Source organism: Manis javanica, chromosome X, assembly GCF_040802235.1.
Source record: "Manis javanica isolate MJ-LG chromosome X, MJ_LKY, whole genome shotgun sequence".
NCBI classification, from domain to species: Eukaryota; Metazoa; Chordata; class Mammalia; order Pholidota; family Manidae; genus Manis; species Manis javanica.
Genome location: NC_133174.1, coordinates 13,397,307 through 13,418,901, shown reverse-complemented (window position 1 = coordinate 13,418,901; position 21,595 = coordinate 13,397,307). Strand labels below are relative to the sequence as shown.

General features: G+C 45.2%; 1 protein-coding gene across 7 annotated transcripts in view; it reads left to right on the top strand.

The window, feature by feature from the left end:
- SH3KBP1 (SH3 domain containing kinase binding protein 1) overlaps positions 1-21,595 on the top strand; it is a 309,921-nt gene that overhangs the window by 274,148 nt on the left and 14,178 nt on the right. For all 7 annotated transcript variants that reach the window (XM_073227329.1, XM_037020504.2, XM_037020499.2 and 4 more), the window contains one exon: positions 4,498-4,583. In XM_073227329.1, coding sequence (XP_073083430.1) covers positions 4,498-4,583 — 86 coding nt within the window. The remainder of the gene's footprint in view (positions 1-4,497; positions 4,584-21,595) is intronic.

The following is a 21,595-nucleotide window of genomic DNA, read 5'->3' as shown; positions in this document are numbered from 1 at the left end:
CACCCCATTCTCTACAATTTGGTTCCCTGTCCAATAAAGCAGGGACACTCTTAGCTGCTAGTTACCTATCCAAGTCATCTGTTTTAAGTATCTGTAACCAACACTGCTGAGAAAAATACAAGAAAATAATATTTTGATTTAAAAATCAGAAATGAGTAGGGGCAACCTGTCCCTTTTGGTGATATATGGTCATATGCCTGCTTTTTTTCCCCTCCTTTTATTTAACAACTGTGGGCATAGAAACTCACCATAGAAAAACCCTCATAGGAGCTGCTATACCACTAAAAGATAGCCTTTTTTCCTCATTTGTTGAATTTAGTAACATCCTTTCTGCCAAGATGGTACCTGTGTGTCGGGCAGACTGGAGAACAGGAGGGACTTTCGAGGGCTGTACTTCATTGGGTGTCCGTGGCTCCAAATGTGTGCTTTGGGGAATTTCAGAAATTTTGGTATTTCTCAGAACTGAAATTCATTAGCATTGTTGTAAGAGTCTATAAATACAGTGAAAGGCATTTACAAATAGACATTGTAAAATGCTTCCACACCCACAGTCTGAACACTGTCAAAACACCAGCTGCAGCTTCCCTACTTGGAGGATCAGAACCTTTTTTAAACTACACCTACTGTGTTTTCAAAATAGGCTTGCCTCTGGCCCTGTATAGAAGATCATTTCAGCTGATACCCTGTGTCTGGCTCTTGGTATGAGGGACCAGTGCTCAGTTAGAGAGATGGGGATCCCAATCTCCTTCCTGTCAGAAGCACTTGAGGATCTGGGAGGGGTCGCTCAGGGATGGCACGTCCTATTTCTTTAGGGTGGTCCCTGGTGACCTGAACCTCTCAGACTAGAATGGTAACTCCACCCGCACCCCCAGCCAGTCCCCCAGGTGAGTTCCAGGTGCAGTCACAGGTGATCACAGGAGCACCTGTGGTTGGGAAGAGTCTTAGAGGAGAGTTTGTAGGCAGGGGCCAGGCAAGCTCACCTTTTACCATGATATTCTTGCAGAGAAAAGAGGAGAACATAAGCTACTGGAATTGTATGGGCCTCTATTAGTACAAGGGAACTTTTAAAGAAGGTGAACTTTAAAGGGAGGGGGAAATTTCCCTGTAGTCTTATCCTAGAGACAACTAGTGTTAACATTTTGGACTGTTTCTTCTGCATCTTTTTCCTGTGTATGGTTTGGTTTGTTTTTCATTGGTTCTGTATAGATGTGATCATACTGAATGTCTTACAACTTTATGTCTTTGGTGGGGGAGAACTGCACTTATCGTACACATACACAACACATTCCCATTTCAGAAGGAAAGGCTAATGTCTGTTTATTCCATGAGTGTTTTTGAACCCCTGCCATGTCCGGGTGCTAAGCTGGATGCTAGGAATCAGCCACCAGGCCACCCAGGGGTAACCACTGTAAACTATCTTCCAGTCCTAAAAATTCCTTCTTCCTAATAGATCACAAAGTCATATGGGTGTATGTGTAGTGAGGTATGTGTCACTTTTCACTTGCTTTTGTCCCTTGATACTGTAATATAAGCATTTGTCCTTGTCCTAAACTGTTTATAAATATCATTTTAATGGCTCTATAAAAGCTTGTCAAATGTCTAGGTTATCCCGTTATTCTGCTATTTATGAAATATTCCAGTTCTTCTCAGTTTTTCTTTATTACAAATAAGCACTGTGACAAACATATTGATTGGCAAAATCCATTTGCATGTTTCAGACTCTCAGAACCGGTCCAAAGCAGATGGACATTTTAAATGCTATTGATAGACACCTTATTCTTAAAAATTACTTCTTTTTACCCTACACCATTCCCCAAAGCCTTTGTGGTAACTTTCAAAAATGCATATAAAAGAACAGTTGAGAGTGACCATAAAGGGGAAATCAAGGTACAAAGTTATATAGCCCAAGATAGGATGAACACAGTACTGAGCAGCAGGGTTCCCTACAGTCTCTCGAGACAGGCTCACATTTGACTTGGATGCTTCCAGCTGTCACATCCGAGAGAAATGGCAGCTCCAAGATTCACAGTTACCAAAATGCATGAATAAACCACATGTTCAGAGGCAGCAGAGTTATTCTGAGATACAGATGATTAAGTGGTGTGCAAAGCTCCTTCTCCGCACAACCACCCCTTCTGATCTCCCCAGCTGCCCACCAGGGAGGCACCTCAAACCATCTTCTCCTTTGGCAAGAAAAAAAAAATCCCAGTGGAATTAACTGGGAATGCTCTGTCTCTCCCCAGACAGAGCATGTGTTCTCATGAGTTTTGGTCCTTGGTGTGTTCCCAAAAGGCCAGAGCTGTCTGGCTGTGAGCACGACTTGAGTTCCGCCTGGGATGAAGGCACTGAGTCATTCCGGCCTTGTAGATGCCAAATAATAAGATTGATAGCCCTCGAGAACTTTAAAAAATGAAAATGCTTTCCTGCTGATAATAGCACATTTCCAAAACATTTCATTCAGAAGGTTACATTCAAATTACTGGATGCAGGGGCCTTGCCAATAATATGTTATGAAATAAATGTCTTCGGTTCCACCACGCCTGTTGGTCCAGGTCTGTCTGAGGGAGGGAGTGTGTCCTGTGGGGCCTGAGCTTTGGTAGCCAAGGGCTGGAGAGAGATCTGCTCTGGAGACCAGGACTGGGGTCCCATAGCCTTCAGAGATTGGGGTGAAGCAGGAGATAAGAGGCTCTGCTGTGAAGTACAAGCTGCTTCCCCTCCCAAGGACAGTAGTCCATGCTTTCCTTGAACTTTTTTTTCAACCAAGCTCTGAAAAGCCCAGCAAATCTCAAAATGCACACACACACACACACCACAGTTTTGGAGCTGCATTTTCTCTCGGTGGAGGCCAGGCCATCCGGTCCAGCCCTGGTTCCCCGGAGCTCTCCCCTCTGCTCGTCCTTGGTTGAGGGCACTGGGATTACACTTGGGAGTAAGAGTCGGTCTTATATTGTTTGGGAGCCGGGGACTTCCTTCTTTCCAGCGGGCCTTCTCCACTATCACAGCAATGTGCCCGTCATGCTGACTGCTATCACCACCTCCCCTTCTTCAGTGAGAAACCCAGGAGCCACACTTGTCGACTCCATCCCTTTCCTCCAGGTTTACAGGTCTCCTGCCTCAGCTTCCCTTCCATCTCCCATTACCTCCAGGTCAGACTGGACTGTGTAGTACTCAGCCCAGCACAGTCTGACTTGCCAACCTGTCTGCTGTAGCTACTGTGGGGAGACCTCAGGCTTTAGCCCAGGGACTCCTGGCCACACTGGGCACTCCCACCTACCCTTAGATCCTTGCTTAGTCATGTCCTTTCCTGATATCTCCTCTCTCCTTTTCCCCCAGGATCCAACTGTAACGCCACCTCCTCTGTGTGCCCCTGGCCCTGCCATGCAGATCCCCTGCACTGACCCAGTCCTTTCTTCCCAGGGGAGTTTGATGTACCTGTATATTACACAGCCTGTGCCATGTGGGCCTGTGACTCTCTGTCTCTTTCTCCCATTTAGACCATGAGCCTCTCCAGAGTAGGTACCACCTAGCTTAGCCCTCTCCATACCTCTAGCATGATAGGTATGTGGCAAGCACTCCTTGAGTAAATCTGTCACTCACCGTGTAGTTTGGCTTCAGGCCATTGTGACTGCCAGGAGCCAGGAGCTGGATTATTTCTGTTTCTTTCTCAGGAATGACTGCTTGGCTTCTCCCTCTCATTTGGTGGGCAAGGATCTTGTCCTATTTTACTGCCGTCACAGACCTTGGGTAATCTCATTTGAGGCTCATCTTCATGAAAGGGTACAAAGAACTGTCATTTTGGAAGACTTTGGAAGAAACATCTGCTTGTGCATGAATGGGCTATTCCATTGTTTTGGAGGCCTGTTCCCATCCCCAAGGCCTGCTACTAGCTCAGATGCAGAGGGAAGTCATTCGTGTCCTGATAGGCATGGCGGCACCCACCCAAGAGCTGTCTAATTTTACAGGCCTAGGCCCCGGCGCCAGCTTAATTCAACTGCCAGACCTTAAATTTAACACCTTGTGCCTGTCAACAGCCTGGATGATGCCTCAGCCCCAAGCCAGAAAACCTTTTTCTCAAGGTTAAAAGTAGCTGACCTTTGACAAGCAGCGCTGGCTAAATTCTTTGCTCCTTAAAAGGGAAGCTCCTGGTTATCGTTTGCTGGTGTTTATTTGGCCATGGGGCGGGAGCAAGCCCTATGTTGTACCCTATGTACCAGCAGGAGGGTTTGTGACTGAAGGTGCCTTGCTGAACAGTTGTTATTACAATAGCCGTCTTTGAGAATGTGTGCTGGGGAAGTGGCCATCCAGTCTGGGTGCCAGTTTGCACCACGGCCTGTGTGGTTGGCTAGCTCATTGGTTCCCACTCGCTTCCTTGCAGGCGACAGTGCCACCTGCCCCCCACCACAGCACACTCCTTATCATGTGTGCAGCAAGAGAGCTGACAAAATGACAAGGTCACACACCAACTATTAAATGCCTGGACTTGTGTTTTTAATATAGGGTTGACGGCCCAAAGATTGACTTGGTGGGCAGTTCGGTATCCAGCATCCTGGACAAGGATCTCTCGGACCGCAGCAATGACATCGGTGAGTAAGAAGGACATTCTTGCTTCTCTTTGCAACATTTTAAAAGAACCGCGGAACTTGTCCTGCCGCTTCAGGCAGCCTGACGAGAACTAACACAGCCATTTAGATGCAAGACTAACAGCCCTGGGTGGGGTTTAGATGTTGCAGTTTTGTATCAGAGGGCAGCGATGGTGGTTTCCACGTTGAAACAGAGTGCCCTGGGATTTGTACTGTGCCTGGCCTCAGGAGAAAATCCTTGCAAAGTCTAGTGAAAAGAAATGACAGAGAAACCTTTTTGTAAAAATCGGCATTAGCACTTACATTCACATTCTCCAGTAATTTGTGTATTTAGTAATAAAAAGGCAAATGGGTGAAAATGCAGAGTGGCAGAGTTCACTGGAGACACAGCATGAGGTGTTGGACTTTGAATGTAGTAAAAGCTTTGGTGTGATGATGGCCACTTAGTTCATAACATGAGGGAGTTTCCCGAAGGTCAAGAGACCACCATATGATAAATGGAAAGGCAGCTAAAGTCTCTGGGTAAACAAGTTGGAGGGCCTTTGGAGGGTGTGTGTGGGTCATGGGAAGTCACGTGTGTGCTCGCTGAGGCCACCATTGGTCTGACTTGGTGACAGCCCTTTTATGAAGTCCCGAATCAGGAACTACATTTTTTCTGGCTTTACATCTTTTAGTTGTACCTATCATGTTTGTAAGTTAGCACTGTCTCATATTCTACATGGTAGAGAGGGTTACATTTTGGAATTCATCTTTTTTAGACTAAATTTTTTATTTTGAAATAATTCTAGATTCACATGCAGTTGTAAAAAATCACGCAGAGAGGTCCATGTACCCTTTACCCAGTTTCCCCCAATGGTTACATCTTACCAAACTATAATACAAGATGACAACCAGGATATTGATATTGATAACAGTCCACCAGATTCCTTACTTTTACTAAAAGTTATGTGTAAGTATTTAATTCTGCACAGTTTTGTCACGTGTAGGTTTGTGTTTCCACCATCACTGTCAAGCCTACAGAACATTCCATCACCACTAGGCTCCCTCAAGTTGACTTTCATAACCACACCCACCTCCTGCCTGCCCCCTCCCCTTCCCTAACCTCTGGCAGCCACTATCTAGGATTGGTTAGACATGGAAGATTTCCAGCTTCTTTTGTGTTGGCCGCTTAATTTAGAACCAAATATCCAACAGTTGGTAGGCCTATGGGAGGCACTAACGTGCCTCATGTGAACATTTGCGTCACCTTGGGTGCAGTCCTTTTTTGAGGGCTGTTTTCTTCTGAACCTGCTAATAGAGTCTCATCTTTGCAACTGCTGAGTTGCAGCCTCTGGTCTGATCTTGTGAAGGCTTGGAGGTGGATGTGTCATTGCAACTGTAAACACCAAAAGTACTTGCCCTGTTTCCAGGAACTGTTTTACAAACTCAGTCTTTGAGAAGCCCAGTCAGGAAGCATGACCAAGAGCTTCTGATAGCTTGGGCTGATGCAATAATAATTGAAATGCTGCTGCAGCTTTTGACCTGGTTAAAGGGTGCAGAAGAGCCGAGTGGTGATTGGCTGTGAGTAAGGAGGACTCACCAGAATGAGCCTGATGAAGTTCTCGTTTCCCTGCTGTGGTTTAGCATCTGGGCCCTGTCTTAAGGCAGGGTGGCCAGTCAGGGAAGTTTCAGCGAAGGTAATAGGGGGCCTCCCACAGGAAGGGAGGTGTTCTCCCCACTCCAGAACACATAGGGCTGTGCCTTGCTTGTGAGGAGCCATGGCCTTTGACCCTTACTTTCTTTGGGTCCAGAGATGATGAAAGTGGCTATCGCCAAAATACAAATCCCATGTTTTCCAGTCTGACAAGCTAGTTTGGAATGGCCTGGACACTGTTGGGGAGTTAGTCTGTGGAAGCTTTTCAGACAGTGGAAACTGAGCACCAGTTGTGTGTATTTCGGATCCCAGAAAGAGATGCCGAGGTTTAGTTCCTCTCATTTTGCCAAGAAGACATTAATCCTGGAAGAATATCACTAATAATTTAATGTATTTATTATTTGCCTTGTGATAAATGATGATTGGTGGTCACATAATCAACCACTGAATATTTGTGTATGTACTACTCAGAGGCAGGGCTCAGTGGGCACCAAGGCCCTCACACACAGGCCCTGCCTTCCAGCAGCTTCGGGTCTGTTTGGGCCCCTGAGATGGTAAATGGCAAGTGAGGTGACACTGACAGTCTGTCGGAATGGTGGCTGAGCGGTAGGAAGTAACGCTGGTCATAGCTGGCGGGACCCCTTGGTACCCAGGTGATAGGGCAGGCTGCGCAAAGGGGGCGGGCTTCTCTGGATCTGGAAGTTCGGTTCACTGAGGCAGAGGCGGAGGTAGGCAGGGAAACCACATGGGGGTTCTGACAGCTGAGCGTGGATCAGCCCTACTGCAGTAGATGGTTTGTGCTGGCAGAGCGGGGCTGCCCTGGAGATGGGAGTTGGAACTGGGTAGAGTTTGAGAGGGAAGATTTGGAACGTATTCTGTAAGCAGTGGGAGTGCTGATGGTTGACACTGAAGTGACATGATCAGGTCTAAAAATTCAGATAACAACTGATGGAGCCAGTTGTGGGGCCAATCAGATGGGTGTCAGGGAGTCAGGTTATTTGATAGTTGGGTGAGAGGCAGTGAGCAGGAGCCAGAATTAAGCCGCTCACAACAGGATGGTGAAAGAACGGACAGGTATGAGGCAGCACCGTGAGAGAATTCTTGCTGGGCCTCAGACCGAGGAGTTGGGAGCAGGATAGAGAGAATGATCTGCCAGCTGTGAGGCTTGAGGCTTGGGTGATGGGGAAAATGGGGTAGAGATAAGCATGTCTAGGGGAGGAACTGGCTTGGGGGGAAACGTGAAATTATTTAAGCACGTTGACTTCGAAATTCGACTGGACACCCCTGTGTCAGTGCTGGCTGGAGGCGCAGGCAGAGGACCATGACTGGAGAGGCAGGTTGGGATGGCAGGTCGGGGTTAGGACCTTACTAGGGACAATGCAGGGCTGGCGGCAGCAGACCTGGTGTGAGTGCTGATTCTGCGGCTTCCTGGCTGGGTGACCTTCTGTAATTTACACAGACTCTCTGAGCTTCCACTTCTTTATCTGTGAAGAAATTGTAAGATCTCTACCAGCTGCCTCACCTTGTCTTCCAGAATTAGGTAAAATCACTTAATGGTCAGCAGAAAGATAGAAATGCTTATTATTAGCATTGTTGTTGCTTAGAAGTGATACTTAAGATATGAAAATAAAGTCCTTCCATGAGAAGAGAGAAAGAAAAACCTAGAGCTGAAGACCCAGCCCTGCACAAAGTCACATCTAAAGGAAAAGGAATCTGACAGCATCCCAGAGGCCTGGGGAGGAGAGGATTTTAAGCAAAATGTCTTGAGGCCCAAATGCAGAAATGCTCTTCCTGCAGGTGGGCTGGTCTAGGAGAATAGGACAGTGCAGAGGGGCTGGCTCTCTTCTCTGCTGCTTTTGTAGCATTTGTTCATTACTTTGAATTGAGAAGGAAATGATTTGTACCAGAATGTTTTGTTAGTGATTCAGGTAATCAAAGTTGTCCAAATATGGGCTGTAGTGCATAGCAGAATACAACCCTGAGAGCCACGAGAATTCATCAGTGTTAGTTAGCTATAAATAAATGCATTTCCTCTTAATAAAGCTACAATTTTAAATTATTATAATATTCAATTAGAGAGCATGGCTTTTTCAGATCTCGTGTGGGCAGCTACCAGCATCTGTCAGCCCACAATAATTTAGAATGAAATCAGTTGATCCAAAACGAAGTTATTGATGTCAGTTAGAGATAGTGTGTATCGAACTCCACGGCCATGTTTCAACATTAATAGGAAACAGAGATGAGCTCCAATGCAGGCCTGTGCATGAATAGAAATGAAAATTAAATCATCCAGTCTTCTCTTACTGATGGAAGAATCTCTGTTCTGATTGGAATGGGAGATTATAGGCCGAGGAGTCAAGCGCCCTAACATTTATTTTATTATGCCATATATTGTAGTTGCCACGGCAAGGTGGGATTTATTGCTTCACTTCAATACCATGGAGATTTCTGTTCCTTTTCCACTAAAGCACATAGCAACGGGAGGAAGCAGCCTGGGAACCTAGCCATCTCCTTCCAACTAATTGACTTGGAAACTGCCCTTCTCAGTCCTCTGTTGATGGCCTCCTTTGTTTTGACTGCTGTTTTCTAGTCTATTCGAATCTCATCGAACTTTTCCCACTTCCGTCTCTTTACGTGGACATCGCCCCCGCTCACTTCAGGAAGTTGAGTGTTCCCCTCGATCTTCCAGCCCAGTCCACAGCCCCACACTTCATATTGTAGCCAGTCTGGGGGCCATGTGTCCCTAACTTTAAAGTCATTGAACTTAGGCCTGAATACTGGTTTGGAGGGGATGAAGTCTGACTTCATCTTGTCTGAGAATCTCTCACATATGCCTTGGGGACAAAGTAGGGGGATTCATTTGGACCAGAAAATGCAAGGGTACTTCCCTAGCTATGTTGAGGGAATGTTATTGAGAGCTTATTGCATTGGGGTGCTAGAAAGGTTCAAAAACTGGGTTGTGATAGTGTTTGCACACCTCTGTAAATTTACTAAAATGTGTTAAGTTGTACATGTAAATAGGTGAATTTTATGGAATATAAATTATAATTATACTTCAAAGCTGTTAAAAAGGATTGAATTGAAATTCTCCTACCATTCTAAGATCTCAATGTCAAAAAAGATATACACACCACCAATTTATAAGTATGGGGTTAGAAGTGCCCCTTTGCCCCAGTGTATAAAGCAGTTGTGTTTATTTAGACTAATAGTCACTATATTGGTGTTTCAGAGTTGTCTGGAAACCAGTCTTTCATAAATAGGATTATGTTAAGAAAGTTCTCTAAAAGTTGGTAGAGGCATCATTTTGTAATGCCAATAAGTTCCCATAAGGTATTACATATATATATTGTTTTACACAGTTTTCTTACGTTGAAGCTCACCTGGATGTTCGTAAGTATGATTACAGCTGTGGTGAGAGAAGAATCACAAAATGTTTGGAAGGCCAGGAGTGTTTTTCTAAGAAAATTTCAGAGTAGAATATGCCTTTATCATCCTTGATTCCTCTTTGAGGTACAATTTACAGATAGATGCTTCTGCAGGAATGTAGAAACATAACTGTGTATGTTGTGTCCTAGTGTTCATCATAACTCCAGGATAGTGAAGGGCATAGACCCCCTTTCTTCTTCCTTCTACCATTATCCTGAACTTATAGTGGGGAAATAATAGCAATGGGAGCTAGCAAGAGGAAGGAAAGAAGGAACTAATAGTCACTGGGTGCTTACTAGATGTTTTGTATATTTTGTATATTTCTTATCATCGCCAGCCCGGTAAAGGAGGGGTAATGACTCTTATTTTTATAGAGAAGGGACAGGGAATTAAGAAAGCAATGTAACTTGGGCAAGGTTAACTGGCTAGTAAGGAGCAGAGTTGGATTTGAACCCAGGTCTCCCTGGCCCATGAGCCCAAATATTTCAGTGCGTGAAGCTGGTCTGTGTCAGCAGTTCTCAACCGCTCTCCTCAGGAGACACTTGGCGACATCTGGAGGTATTTTTGGTTGTCACAACAGGGGAGTGTGGGTGGAATTGGGGGTGCTACTGGCAACTAGTGGGTAGAGCCTGTGGACGCCACTCAACATCCCCCAGTACACAGGACACCCTCACCACAAAGACCTCTCAGGCCCCAAATATCAATAGCACCGAGGTTGAGAGAGCTTGTTGGTGCCAAAAAGCTGATGGTGAATTGGGAACATCTGGGCTGAGGACACTGTCCTGGAGTGGCCCATCTTATTTTCTGCGAATCTCTATAAACTGTAGTTTGAAAATGGTTTCAGAGCTTTTGGAAACCAATGACTTTGTATATTTAAAAAAAATTTTATCTGAAGTAATTAAACACTGGCCAAGCTAACAGCCATGACCTTGAGAGAGAGCTCTTCCTCAGGCTCCTGGCAGGTTACTTGCCCTGGAAAAAATGGTACAATTTGAGTCTGATTTGCACATGGAAGAAGTGTTATATTTTGAATTAGATTCTCTCCCAGAATTTAACAGCCCATGTTTAAGTGGGTATTAAATAAAAGGACAAGTGGATAGTAAAGCTTTTCAAGACATACAAAGCAGTATAATGGTGACCATCAACACAAAATTGTTAATATGACACCAAATTTCTATAAACAGGTGATTAAATTCTTAACTTATTTTGAAACTTCCGCCTTTTACTCTAAGAAATCATTTGGGGAAGGTTCTTGAGCAGATTTGGGGGGAAGACTTAGATCCCTGGCTTTAGGCTATTTGTTTTTTCTGTCCTTTTATTTTATATTTTAAATTTCCCCTTTGGTCCTTTCAACATTTCAGGCCATTGAGTGACTTCTCAGGTTTAATAGGGCAATATATACAGTGTCCAGCCTGCCATTAGTGAAATTTGGAATGTTCCAGGTGGACTGCTGGCTGAGCGTTGTGTGAATGCACCATGCCTCTCGGCTATCTTGGGGTTTGTTGCTTTGACATGACAACTTTCATGCTAGAGCCACTGCTGGCTCCCACAGACAGTGTCTCTTTACCTGCAATCTTCACCCCCCCGCCCCTCTAGGATCAGGAGCGTGGCTGACGTTACCTGTGCAGAGAGGAAGGTGTAGTTCCTGTTTCAACATAGTCTAGTCTGTGTGTGGGGTGGTAGGGTGTGTATGTGGACAGGTACACCTCTGGCTCCTATCCAGGGACACAAGTCATGATTAAACATCAGTTTATATCAGGACTTTTTGAGAAGCAATATGCATTTTTTAAGTATGATGACAAAAAGCAAGAGACTGTACTTAGGGTTGTGCATTTTATACCAAGGAAGTAAAACACATTGAACTTGTGATTGGTGGGTCTTGAACCTAGTTGGTCCTCTGAGCCTTTCTGGTTTCTTCCCCACACTTTGGGAGACACAGCCTTGGCTCTAGTTAGTTCAGAAGAGGTGGCAGGCCTGGACCTCTCCCTATAGCACCCCCCCCCCCCAACCATTCCCAACCTGTTCCCTAAGACTCTTAGGGCTCACAGCCTAGGTTCCTGCTGAGTTAACGAGCTCAAGCTGGCAACCAGCACTGGTGTCAAAATCATCTCACAGTTCTAGAAGAGACACATTGATGACAAGGCCTTGTCCTTCTCGGTATTTTCAAGAGTCTGGTCCCAGATGTAAAGTGATAATGCCCGCAGAGAGACCTTCACATTTAGAAACATGGGTCCACACCAGACCCAAGCTGCTTGGTTCTGCCTGCTTGGCCCCCATGAGGGCATTCCGGCCTTTGGCAGTCTGTTGGGTTGGCTGGGTTCATGCTTAGTTTTGATGAGTCCCACATACATCTTTTACCCCATCACATCCAGTAAAAGCAAAAACAATAAACATTCAAAGCCCCAGTAGAAAAAAGGCACACAAGTACTATAGAAACACAGGTGGAGGGTAAACAAATCAACGGGGAGACAATGAGAGATGTTGCATAACATCATGGGGGTGATGTGTTTGGTGGTGTGAATTACTCAAAGGCACCAGCACTAACAGTGCCCTCTGCCTCAGCCACCTACGGCCATCAGCCTGTAACGAGAAGTAACTGACCAGTGAGATGAGCAGGAGGCCAGCGTCAGGTTGAATGCTTCTTGGCTTGCAGAGGGCCACAGTGCACATTGGCTGTGTAGACTTGGGGCTGGCCCCGGAAGCTCATGTATGAGTGCAAAGGTGGTGTGTCCTCCCTGGTATTTTGGTCATCTGCCTCTCTGTGGTCAAGGCCCTCACAGTCTTCCTTCAGCCCAGTGGCTTGAGTAGCTCTGCTTTTGCTACATGCTGAGACCATTCACAGCTTTGAAGATAAAAATGTGGAGGGACATTTATGTGGTCTGCAGGGTCCCTCTGCCCACTAGCTGTGGGCTCACAGATTCGCAGGGTCCAGTTATGACTTAAGTTTGGCTTGTAAATATCTGCAGGAGTATAAGCCCCGCCAGAAAACCATGCTCAGTACCCCCTTTGTCATGCTAAAAAGCATTATAGACAAACTACACTTGATTAAGGAGGAAAACTGAGTTATCAAACTTCTTTCTAGCCCGGGACCCTCGTGAAGGGTCTGGAAACGTCAGCCCACTCAGCCTCCCACCACCTTTGGTTCATACGTGAGGGAAGTCATGAGCACTGGAGGCGTGAGGTCTGGGGGCCCTGTTAGAAGGTAATTGGATCTGGTGGTGACAAGCTAAGGGCAAGGTATAAGTGAGCTGGGAGCCCTGGTTCAGAGCCAGAGAAGCCTCTTTATTTAGCTTTGCGGTGACCTACAGTGGTGCTCTCTACCTCCTCTCCCTGAGGTCGTTCATAGTCTTTAGAATGTCATGGACTCGCTTACCAAAAAAAAAAGGCTTTTAATTTGAGAGACTGCTGATTTTTCTTTTACTAATTAAGGGCATTTCAACAACCAAATGCCATCACCTAGTAGAAATAATCTCCAGGTTTAACAATTGAACAAATTTAGCTAACTGGGAGACCCATACGTGGTCCTTTTTCTTGGTACTTTGTGGACTGGTGATAACTTTGTTGTGGATGTATACCAATTCTTGGGGTGGTGTCTGAAAACCAGAGGTCCAGCACATGTCTGCAGAGATTTGGGAGGAATGCAAGAAATGTCTAGGGCAAAGAAAAGGCCCTAGAGAGAGGCAGGTGTGGAAGCTCAGGGGAAAACTGAAATGTACAATTAGCAGATTAATTTTTTTATAGAGATACACTTGCTTATGATTTTTTTAGAAATAATTCACAGAATGTCAGATTTTAGAATACTTTGTACCTCAGTCCTCTTCCTTCCTCTGAGGCTCCAAGGAGAACAGGGGCTGCCCGCCCTTCTGGCAAGTCCAGAAGCGCCTGCCCCTCCCAGTGGGGTAAAAAGAGCCCTGGGCTTCGGACAGGAAGTATTTCCTCCTCTGGTTTTGTACTCAGCATAATTTTGGCTTATGTGTAATTCTAGACATTAGGATGCTACTGTTTCGTATGTGCATTAGAATGTTCTACTGAGTGTCTGCGCCGCCGTCTGGAAGTGCTGTGATGTGACTCCACCAAAACCAGTTCCTGAGGAGCGATGCTGCAGAGGGCAGCTGGGGCCGGCGGTCTGTGAGCAGGGCTCCCCGCTTGGGGGCCACGGGGACTTCCCAGGCCCCAGATAGTGCCGCCTCTTCTTACGTGCTCTTTCTCCACTCTCACCTCCTGAGAGCCCTGGTGTCATGCTTCTGCCCCTTCCCCTCCCACCCTCTCCCACCTTAGGAAGCCTGGCCAGTCTCTTGCCCACTTCAGGGGTATACAAACCCCTGGTGCAAACTGAGAGACGATTCTAAGATTGGTTTTGGAGTTGAGAAATTGAATGAGTTTATCAACTGGACAAAAAAAATCCATTTTCTAGTTGGTTGGTTTCTGGTTCTTTGCTTCCAGCAAAACTGAAGGCGGTACCCACTGAGTTGGTCATTGACAGCTGACTGTTAAAATTAGTTCTTGATGATGTAGATCACTATCTGATTTTTGGTATATGACTCGGAAGGAGTTCAAGGAGTTGAGTGGCATTGTAGTACCAAAATTCTTCCCATTCCCTTATGCTTCTACTTATGTGAATAACGTTTCTTGGCCCTTACATCTATAAAATCAAAAATAGGAATAGAATTGATGTCAAACCATGTCATTCTGGTGTTAAATAATAATTGTCCACATAAGCAGGAAGTATTTGGGGGAAAGCCCCATAAAATTCTACTTGTTTATGCTTATAAATTATTCATCAAAATGTGTTGTATGTGTATATACATATGGTTTGGCCATATTTATACTAATCACAATTATAATAACTCCAGAAGAAAAATAATTTTTATACTTAGAGCCTTACAATTTCAGGAAATAAAAAATCACATATTTCAATTTATATACATGTTTTATAGCAGAAAAGGGTGGTAATTAAAAGACAGAATTAGGAAAATCACAGAAATATATTACACTATGAAATTCAACAGTGGATGTATGATGGAAATATAAATTCAGAGAGGAAAAGGAATGATGCAGAATTTCCAACTTTTAAAGAAAAGCTTACTTGTGATTTTATTAAATGGATGATAGTGGTTATTAAATTGCTGTGGTATAATATATTTGAGAGCAATATAATGGTTATATCAGTATTTAGAATATAGCAGAGATTATATTCTTTGTGACTAAAACTTGAGATGTCGAATCTGAAACTATTATGTTGTGTCAAGTATACTTCAATTTAAAAAATTTAGATGTCAACTTAAGATGTGTGAGGGTGCACATGGCTTTTCAAAATTATTTTAGGAGGTATGCTGGTAAAACAGTCTGAAGACCATTGGCCTCATAAATACATCCTTCTACACTTATATAAATGCTTATATGGATTAATTTCTAGAAGTGGAATATCTGAATGTATACACGTTTACATTTCATAATAGGTATTGCCAAATGACATTACAAAAATGTTATCTAGTTTACAGTCCCATGTATATAATTAGCGTAACTATTATTTCCAGTAAATACACTATTTATTTACTAAATCATTTTGCATAGCAAATTTGGGCCTGCAGTGAACAATTTTTCAAGGAACGCAAATGTGAAAAGATGCTTTTTCCCAATTACTGTTGCTCGTTATCCATCCTTGTGAAGCACTTTTTGTGTCCTCAGTGCTAAACTTCAGTAAGATGCCCACCTTCCCCTGATCTAAATTAGGTCCGCATGCTAGCATTGCTAATTTCATCTTTTACCTTTTTTTAGTAGTAGCTAGCAGAATTTATAATTTTATATATATAAAATTCTGTCTCTCCGGGGGCTCTAAGCTCTGCGGAGCAGGGACCACAGCGATTCCATTCACCCCTGTATCCCCCCATGCCTGGCCCAGAACCTGGATCGTAGTGCTTGCTTAGTAGATCTGTATGGAATGAAAGGACTGAGCAAAAATGAGAAGAAATCCCATGACGCAGGGTCATGATAGAGATCTTTGTTGCCACCAGCTACACATGGTTATTTAACTTTAATTTGATTTAAACAATCCTACTTAGCCAAGTTGCATGTGCTCAGGAGCCACATGGGGCTAGTGGCTACCACAGGGGATAGTGCAGATATAGCAGGTTTCTATCAGCACATGTAGTGTGGTAGTGCTTTCAGTCTCAAAGCAATCCCTGTGCCTGGCACACAGATAATAAATGGATGAGTAAGTGAATGAGTAAATAAACTCTGTCTCCCTCTCTTATTCTCGAGCTACAGGTTTCCACATAAACTGAATAGCCGAACATCCTGGCTTAACTTGCCTAACACCTTACATTTCTTGCCAGAGATTTCCTTAAAGAAGCCAGTCTCTTTTTCTGCCTGTTTAAAAACACACTTGATCCTGCCCAACTCATTTGTTTCACAAAGAGCTGAAGAATAAAGCTTTCTGCAGAAGAAAAAAAAAAAAAAAAAAAAAAAAAAAAAACACACTTGAATAAAATACAACAAAGGGAGCTTGTTATCAGAGCATAGACTGCTTTCTTCACACACACACACAAATTACATTTCCTAGTATTTTTTCTTGTTCTTGATGTAGAAACAATTCACAGAATTCACCATAGGTTGAGTGAGAAATAAGTGTTCCTGCCGTCTGCCCAGGGCTCTGTAGTGGAAGGAATTCCAGGGACATGAATCTGGATGGGGACCCTGTTGCTTTCTGGTTGTGGCCTTGACCAGGTTGTCTAACCTCTGACCCTCCATCTCTCTCTTTACGGGCTAGAGTAGTCTACATGGCATGGGCTCTTGTGCGGGTTAAATGGGCATGCAAGTGTGAAACGTGAACAGTAGGATGGGTGCACAGTAGCTCAGACTTGTTTACTCCCAGCAACTGTGTCTTGCAAACTTCACATCTGGATCATACATGAAAACACAACAGCTAATCTGCTATATCCTTACACACTTCAGAGGCCTTGCTTTCCTAGAGAACCTAATCATTGCTCAAATGAGAAATTTTTAGATGGTGACTCAGCTGACACAGGTGTTCATTTTGACCCCTAGTAATGGGTCTTTGTACTCTGCACAGATTTTCCATACTAGTCAAATGATTTACACGCAGGGTGAGATTTTCTTCTCCCGTCCAGACTGCCTTGAGATGTTCCTTCCCTGTGGAGAAGGTACCTGCGGTCCTGTGGGGTTTAAGCTTTTCTCAACTTAAATCTTTCAAAAAAAAAAATTTTTTTTTGAAAGATTTAGCCTTGTTCTTTGATCTCTGTTCCCAAATCCCACACCTCCATCAATTGTGCATAAAAACAAAATTCTGCCTGTGGGATTTGAAAGGGTTTTCACACAACTTCACATTTATAAAAGAATATTCCTGAAAGCCGATAGCTCAACTAATTTTCTCTCTCTTTTTTTTTTTCTGGTGGAAAAACTGAAGCCCAGATAACTTGTTTGTTAATTTATTCAATAAGCATTTTCTGAACACTCACCACAAGCCAGGAATGACATCAGGCCTGGGAAAAACAGAGATAAAAGCCACAGCTTCTTCCCTGCCTGGTGGGGGAGAGAGACATCAACAAGGAATGTCAGTTCAGGATGCTAAATGCTGAGGCTGGGGAGATGGGCAGCTGCACCCAAGCTGGGCTTTGGGGTGCAGCCTAGCTTTTTGGAAGAGGAGCCAAGGCCCCATGGCCCCAGGGAAGGGGAGGGGAGGGGGAAGTCACTGAGGGGCAGAGACAGAGGGGGGTACCAGCCATACCACGAGGATGTCATGGGAAGTTGGGAAGAACTTAAACAGTGAAGGGACATACTCAGAACTGCACTTCACACACCTCTCTCTGGTGGCAGCCTGCAGAGCGGCAGGGCCTTGGAGAAACATCGAGTGGTTCCAACAGCCTTAATGACCCTTGACAGGGACATGGAAGAGAAGCCATGGCCTCCGGAGATAATGGGAAGTAGTGACATTGCCAGGCTTCAGCTGTAGCCAACTCCCGTTCTGGGGCTCTTTCTTGAGGCCAGAGCCATTTGAGAGCTCATGAACAGCTCCTTTGGTGGCAGCTGGCCCATCGCAGACTTTTGAGTATTTCTCCTCTGCGTTTTCAGCGGATATGTTTCAAGCCACCTGTGGTCACTGGTACCATCCCTCCCATCCATGTAAGATGAGCCCACAGTTCCTAATTGAACTAAATAGGGTGTGACTGAAATTCCCGGAAAACAGGCAACTCCATGTGCCATGAAGAGTCAAAGGCCCTTTCCAAGCCAACACAGTGTCCAACATGAATTACTGCTCACATGTCTGCAGAGGGTTCGTCTTCCAAGTATCAGAAAAGCCAAGAACCTCTCATCCTTAAGAAACGAACTTTTTAAAAAAATACCTAACATTTGCCAGTTCAATAGTTTTAGATTGGTTTCTGGGCATTAGAACCATTTTTTATTAGGAGGAAAAATTCCCAGCCAGGCTGAGAAAGCTCCTATCAAGTTTCAGCCTGATTCATTTCAAAACCCTCATGAAAATTGGGACATTCTCTTTGCACCACAGTGGGTGAGTCATGGAAATTCTGCCTTAATCTCAGCTACTGCAGCCACAGTCATGAGAGCATGCATGCCCTGTGCCCTGAAAATCTGTGTTATATAGCACTGAAGAGCCCCCCTCTACTGTCAGAAATCAGAAGTGTGTTGTAATTTGGGGTCTGAGGTCCCCCTTTAGCAGGTGACCACATACTTGATGTATCATTTTCTTTCAAGAATTTTGGTTTTGTTGTTTCCAAAAAGTGCTTTTCATGGGTTCAAACCATAGAATGTTAAATGTAGCTGAATAAGGTATAAAGAGGTTAAGAGTGGCTCCCTGTGCAGGACTCAGACCCACCTCTTACTCTTAGTTGACAGAAATAAGGCAGTCTTTTCAGCCATCTACCCATCTGTTGGGGAGACTCTGGCTAAGTGTGGCCTGGCTTTAATGTGTACAGGTCTTTTTAGTGTAGACCTCAGCCAGTAAAACGAAATGGGCCAGCCAAGCTTTCTCTGCAGCCGTGGTGCATGATGCTGCCTTTCTTGTGAACCTGCCACCTCATGTCTCACTAGTAGCCACCTCCTTAAGCTACACTCCTAAAATCAGCTTTTTTCTTGAGATAGTTTCTTCATTCGTAGGCTGTTCATTTGTTCACTTGTTCCTAACTTACAGAATATTAAACACGTTTACCCCAGGAAGGTGCTAGACCCTAAGAGCACAAAGATGAGTTCCTGCCCCCCTGGGGCTCACAGTCTAAAGGCAAGAGACAGACACCACACCTCTGAGTTGTTTTGCAAGTGTGATTTGTCACAGCCCACCATCTCACATGTTGTCAAACCCTCAGCTCCCAGGTGACTTTATTTCAGTGGGCCTGGGAGCATGGATGGGGACCAAAGATGGAGGCCTCCCTGGAGTCCAGCAGAAGTTTCCTGGGTGTGACCCTGTCTGGCCCTGGACACCAGGGGCATGCTGAGGCCACCCCATCTGCCTTCCTTGCTCCCCACACCTCTGTCGCACCCCACTCTGCATGCTGGGTCACCATGTGGGCCTCTTTCTCACTCTAGCTGCAGTGTTTCTGACTTGTCACCAGTCACCCAAGCTTCATCTGCCACTTTGATCAACAGCTCTGGTGCCTCTGTTGCCCCACACACCAGCTCAGCACTCCCCTGCCTGGCATTGGAGGGCCCACTCTGCTGGTGAGCCTTAATTCTGACAACTCGCTGGGCGCTCTCTCCTTGCTGGACCCTGTCGGTCACCTGGCCCTTGCCCCAGCGCCCTTCTCCCTGCTCCAGTAGCGCTTCTCAGCATGGCCGCATACTGACGCCCCCTGGGAGACGGAAAACTTGCCCAGGCTGCACCCCAAACGATGCAGTCAGTCCCTGCAGTGGCATCCAGGCATGAGTCTTTTGTTTGTTTTTTAATTATCCAGATGATTCTACTGTGCAGCCAAGGTGGACAACCAGAGTCAGTTACCCTTTACTTGTTCTTAATCTCTTCCCCCTGCTCAGGCTTTCACGTCTGGAGCTTGTTTCAGTTTCCAGGACAGAGCCTGATCGAGGTGATCCCTTCAGCCCCTGGCAGCGCCCAGCCTTGACTGACCAATGGAACCTGTATGGGTGCTCTCCTCCTCCTCCTCCTCCCCTCAACCTCCCGCCATCCACCTCTACGCCCACTGGCTGCCTGCTCCTCGCTCCTGTCCCCCAGGCTTCCTCTGCCTTCGTTGTGCCTCCTGTCCTCCAAAACCAGCCCCTCTGCCCACCAGCAGACCTCCCTGTCCTGAGCCTGGTTCCCTTCTCCTTGCTGGGGAGCTGGATAGAGAACCTGCTAAACTCATTATATGTAGAGTACATGCAAGAATTTTTGTGTAGCACTTTTCTATAGTTAAAAAGAAATCAGAGTGGGGAATAATTTGGAAACTATCCAACAATAGGGGATTGATTCCATAAATCATGAACTGCAATGCAGTAGAAGATTATCCAACAATGAAATGTTTATGAAGAATGTTTAGAGTTGTGGCCTAAATAGAGTTGTGTTAAGTGAAATAAGCAGAATGCAATACTACATATAGTGTGGACTACACCGTTTCTAGAAAAAAGCATGGAGGGTAATATACTGAACCACTGATAGTGGTTGTCTTGGGGTGGGGTCTCCCCTTTGTTCTCAGAACACCGCTGCTAACTTTGTGCTATCTCTGCAGATAGGAAACCTGCAGTTCTGCTTGCTTTGCCCTGATCAGATGGGTTCATTGAGTAACTCGTTCACCCGGTGCTAGAATAAAGGCACTTAATGTAACCTCAGGTGTAATGTAATGGTTTGTCCTGACCAGTGATGGACATGTGCTTGGTTTTGCATATTCCACTAAAAGATGTCCTCTGCAGACAACACTTGCCTGTTCATTAACAGAATAAGCTGACTATACACAGCCAGGCTACTTATTATAATCTTCAACAAAAGAGCTCTCCCCAAAATAAGGAGGAAAAAAAACACACATAATTTTTATCTTTTCTGTCCTAAGCCAGCATATTTGCCGTCACGGCAGTTGGGATGCTTTCAGCTGCAAATAACGAATATGTGATTGAAATGGGCAGAAATAACAGAGGGTTAGTCATTTCACATGGCAGGAAGTCTGGGCACTGGGTGATTCCAGTGTCGGTGGGTGGTTCATCAGGTCTTTCAGTCATCCAAATCTTCCCATTTTTCTGCTCTGCCATCCTCAAGATTTCCAAAAACATTGGCTGGGCCTTCCCTTGTGGTCATAAGATGGCTGCCACAGTGCCAGGCATCCTATCCATACAGAACAGCATCCCAAGAAGGAAAGAAGAAAGCAGCAACACAAACGGCCTCCCCCTCCCTGGCCTCCCTCTAGTCAGAGAGGACATTTCTTCCTGAGAGGCTCTCAGGAGGCTCCCTTTCACTTCTCAGTGACCCAAATTGGGCTACACAGCCACCTCTAGACCAGTCATAGGCAAAGAGGAGCAGAATTGCCATCATTGGCTTAGACCAAACATGGTTCAGCTCAAGCTGGGCACATTGTCCTGAAACAAAACCGGGGCTGTGTTAAAAGGGGAAATGGGGAATAGTTGGGGAAGGTAGTGCCTGGTATGGCCTATGAAACATGGTATACTTGTCAGCAAGAGGTGGTGTTACCCCAGTCACAAGCAATAATGGGCCTCAGGGTTGGCCCTTTCCTGCCAGCCATTACTTTGCACACTGCACACACATACACATCTGATTTGTAAATCCCCAGAATGCCGTAGAACCAGGCAGCTCTTTGGCCTGATCATTTGTTGAAGACAGCAGCAGAGTAAAGCCGGAGGCCTTCCTCCTGGACCTGTGCCAGGTGCAGTGACGATCTGGCTGAATGATTCTACGTTCATCTGAACCATCAGTCAGAGGACGTATGCTCTCTGAGTGCAGGCTCATTCCTGCCGAGCCCACTGGTGTAGCCTCAGTCTCCAG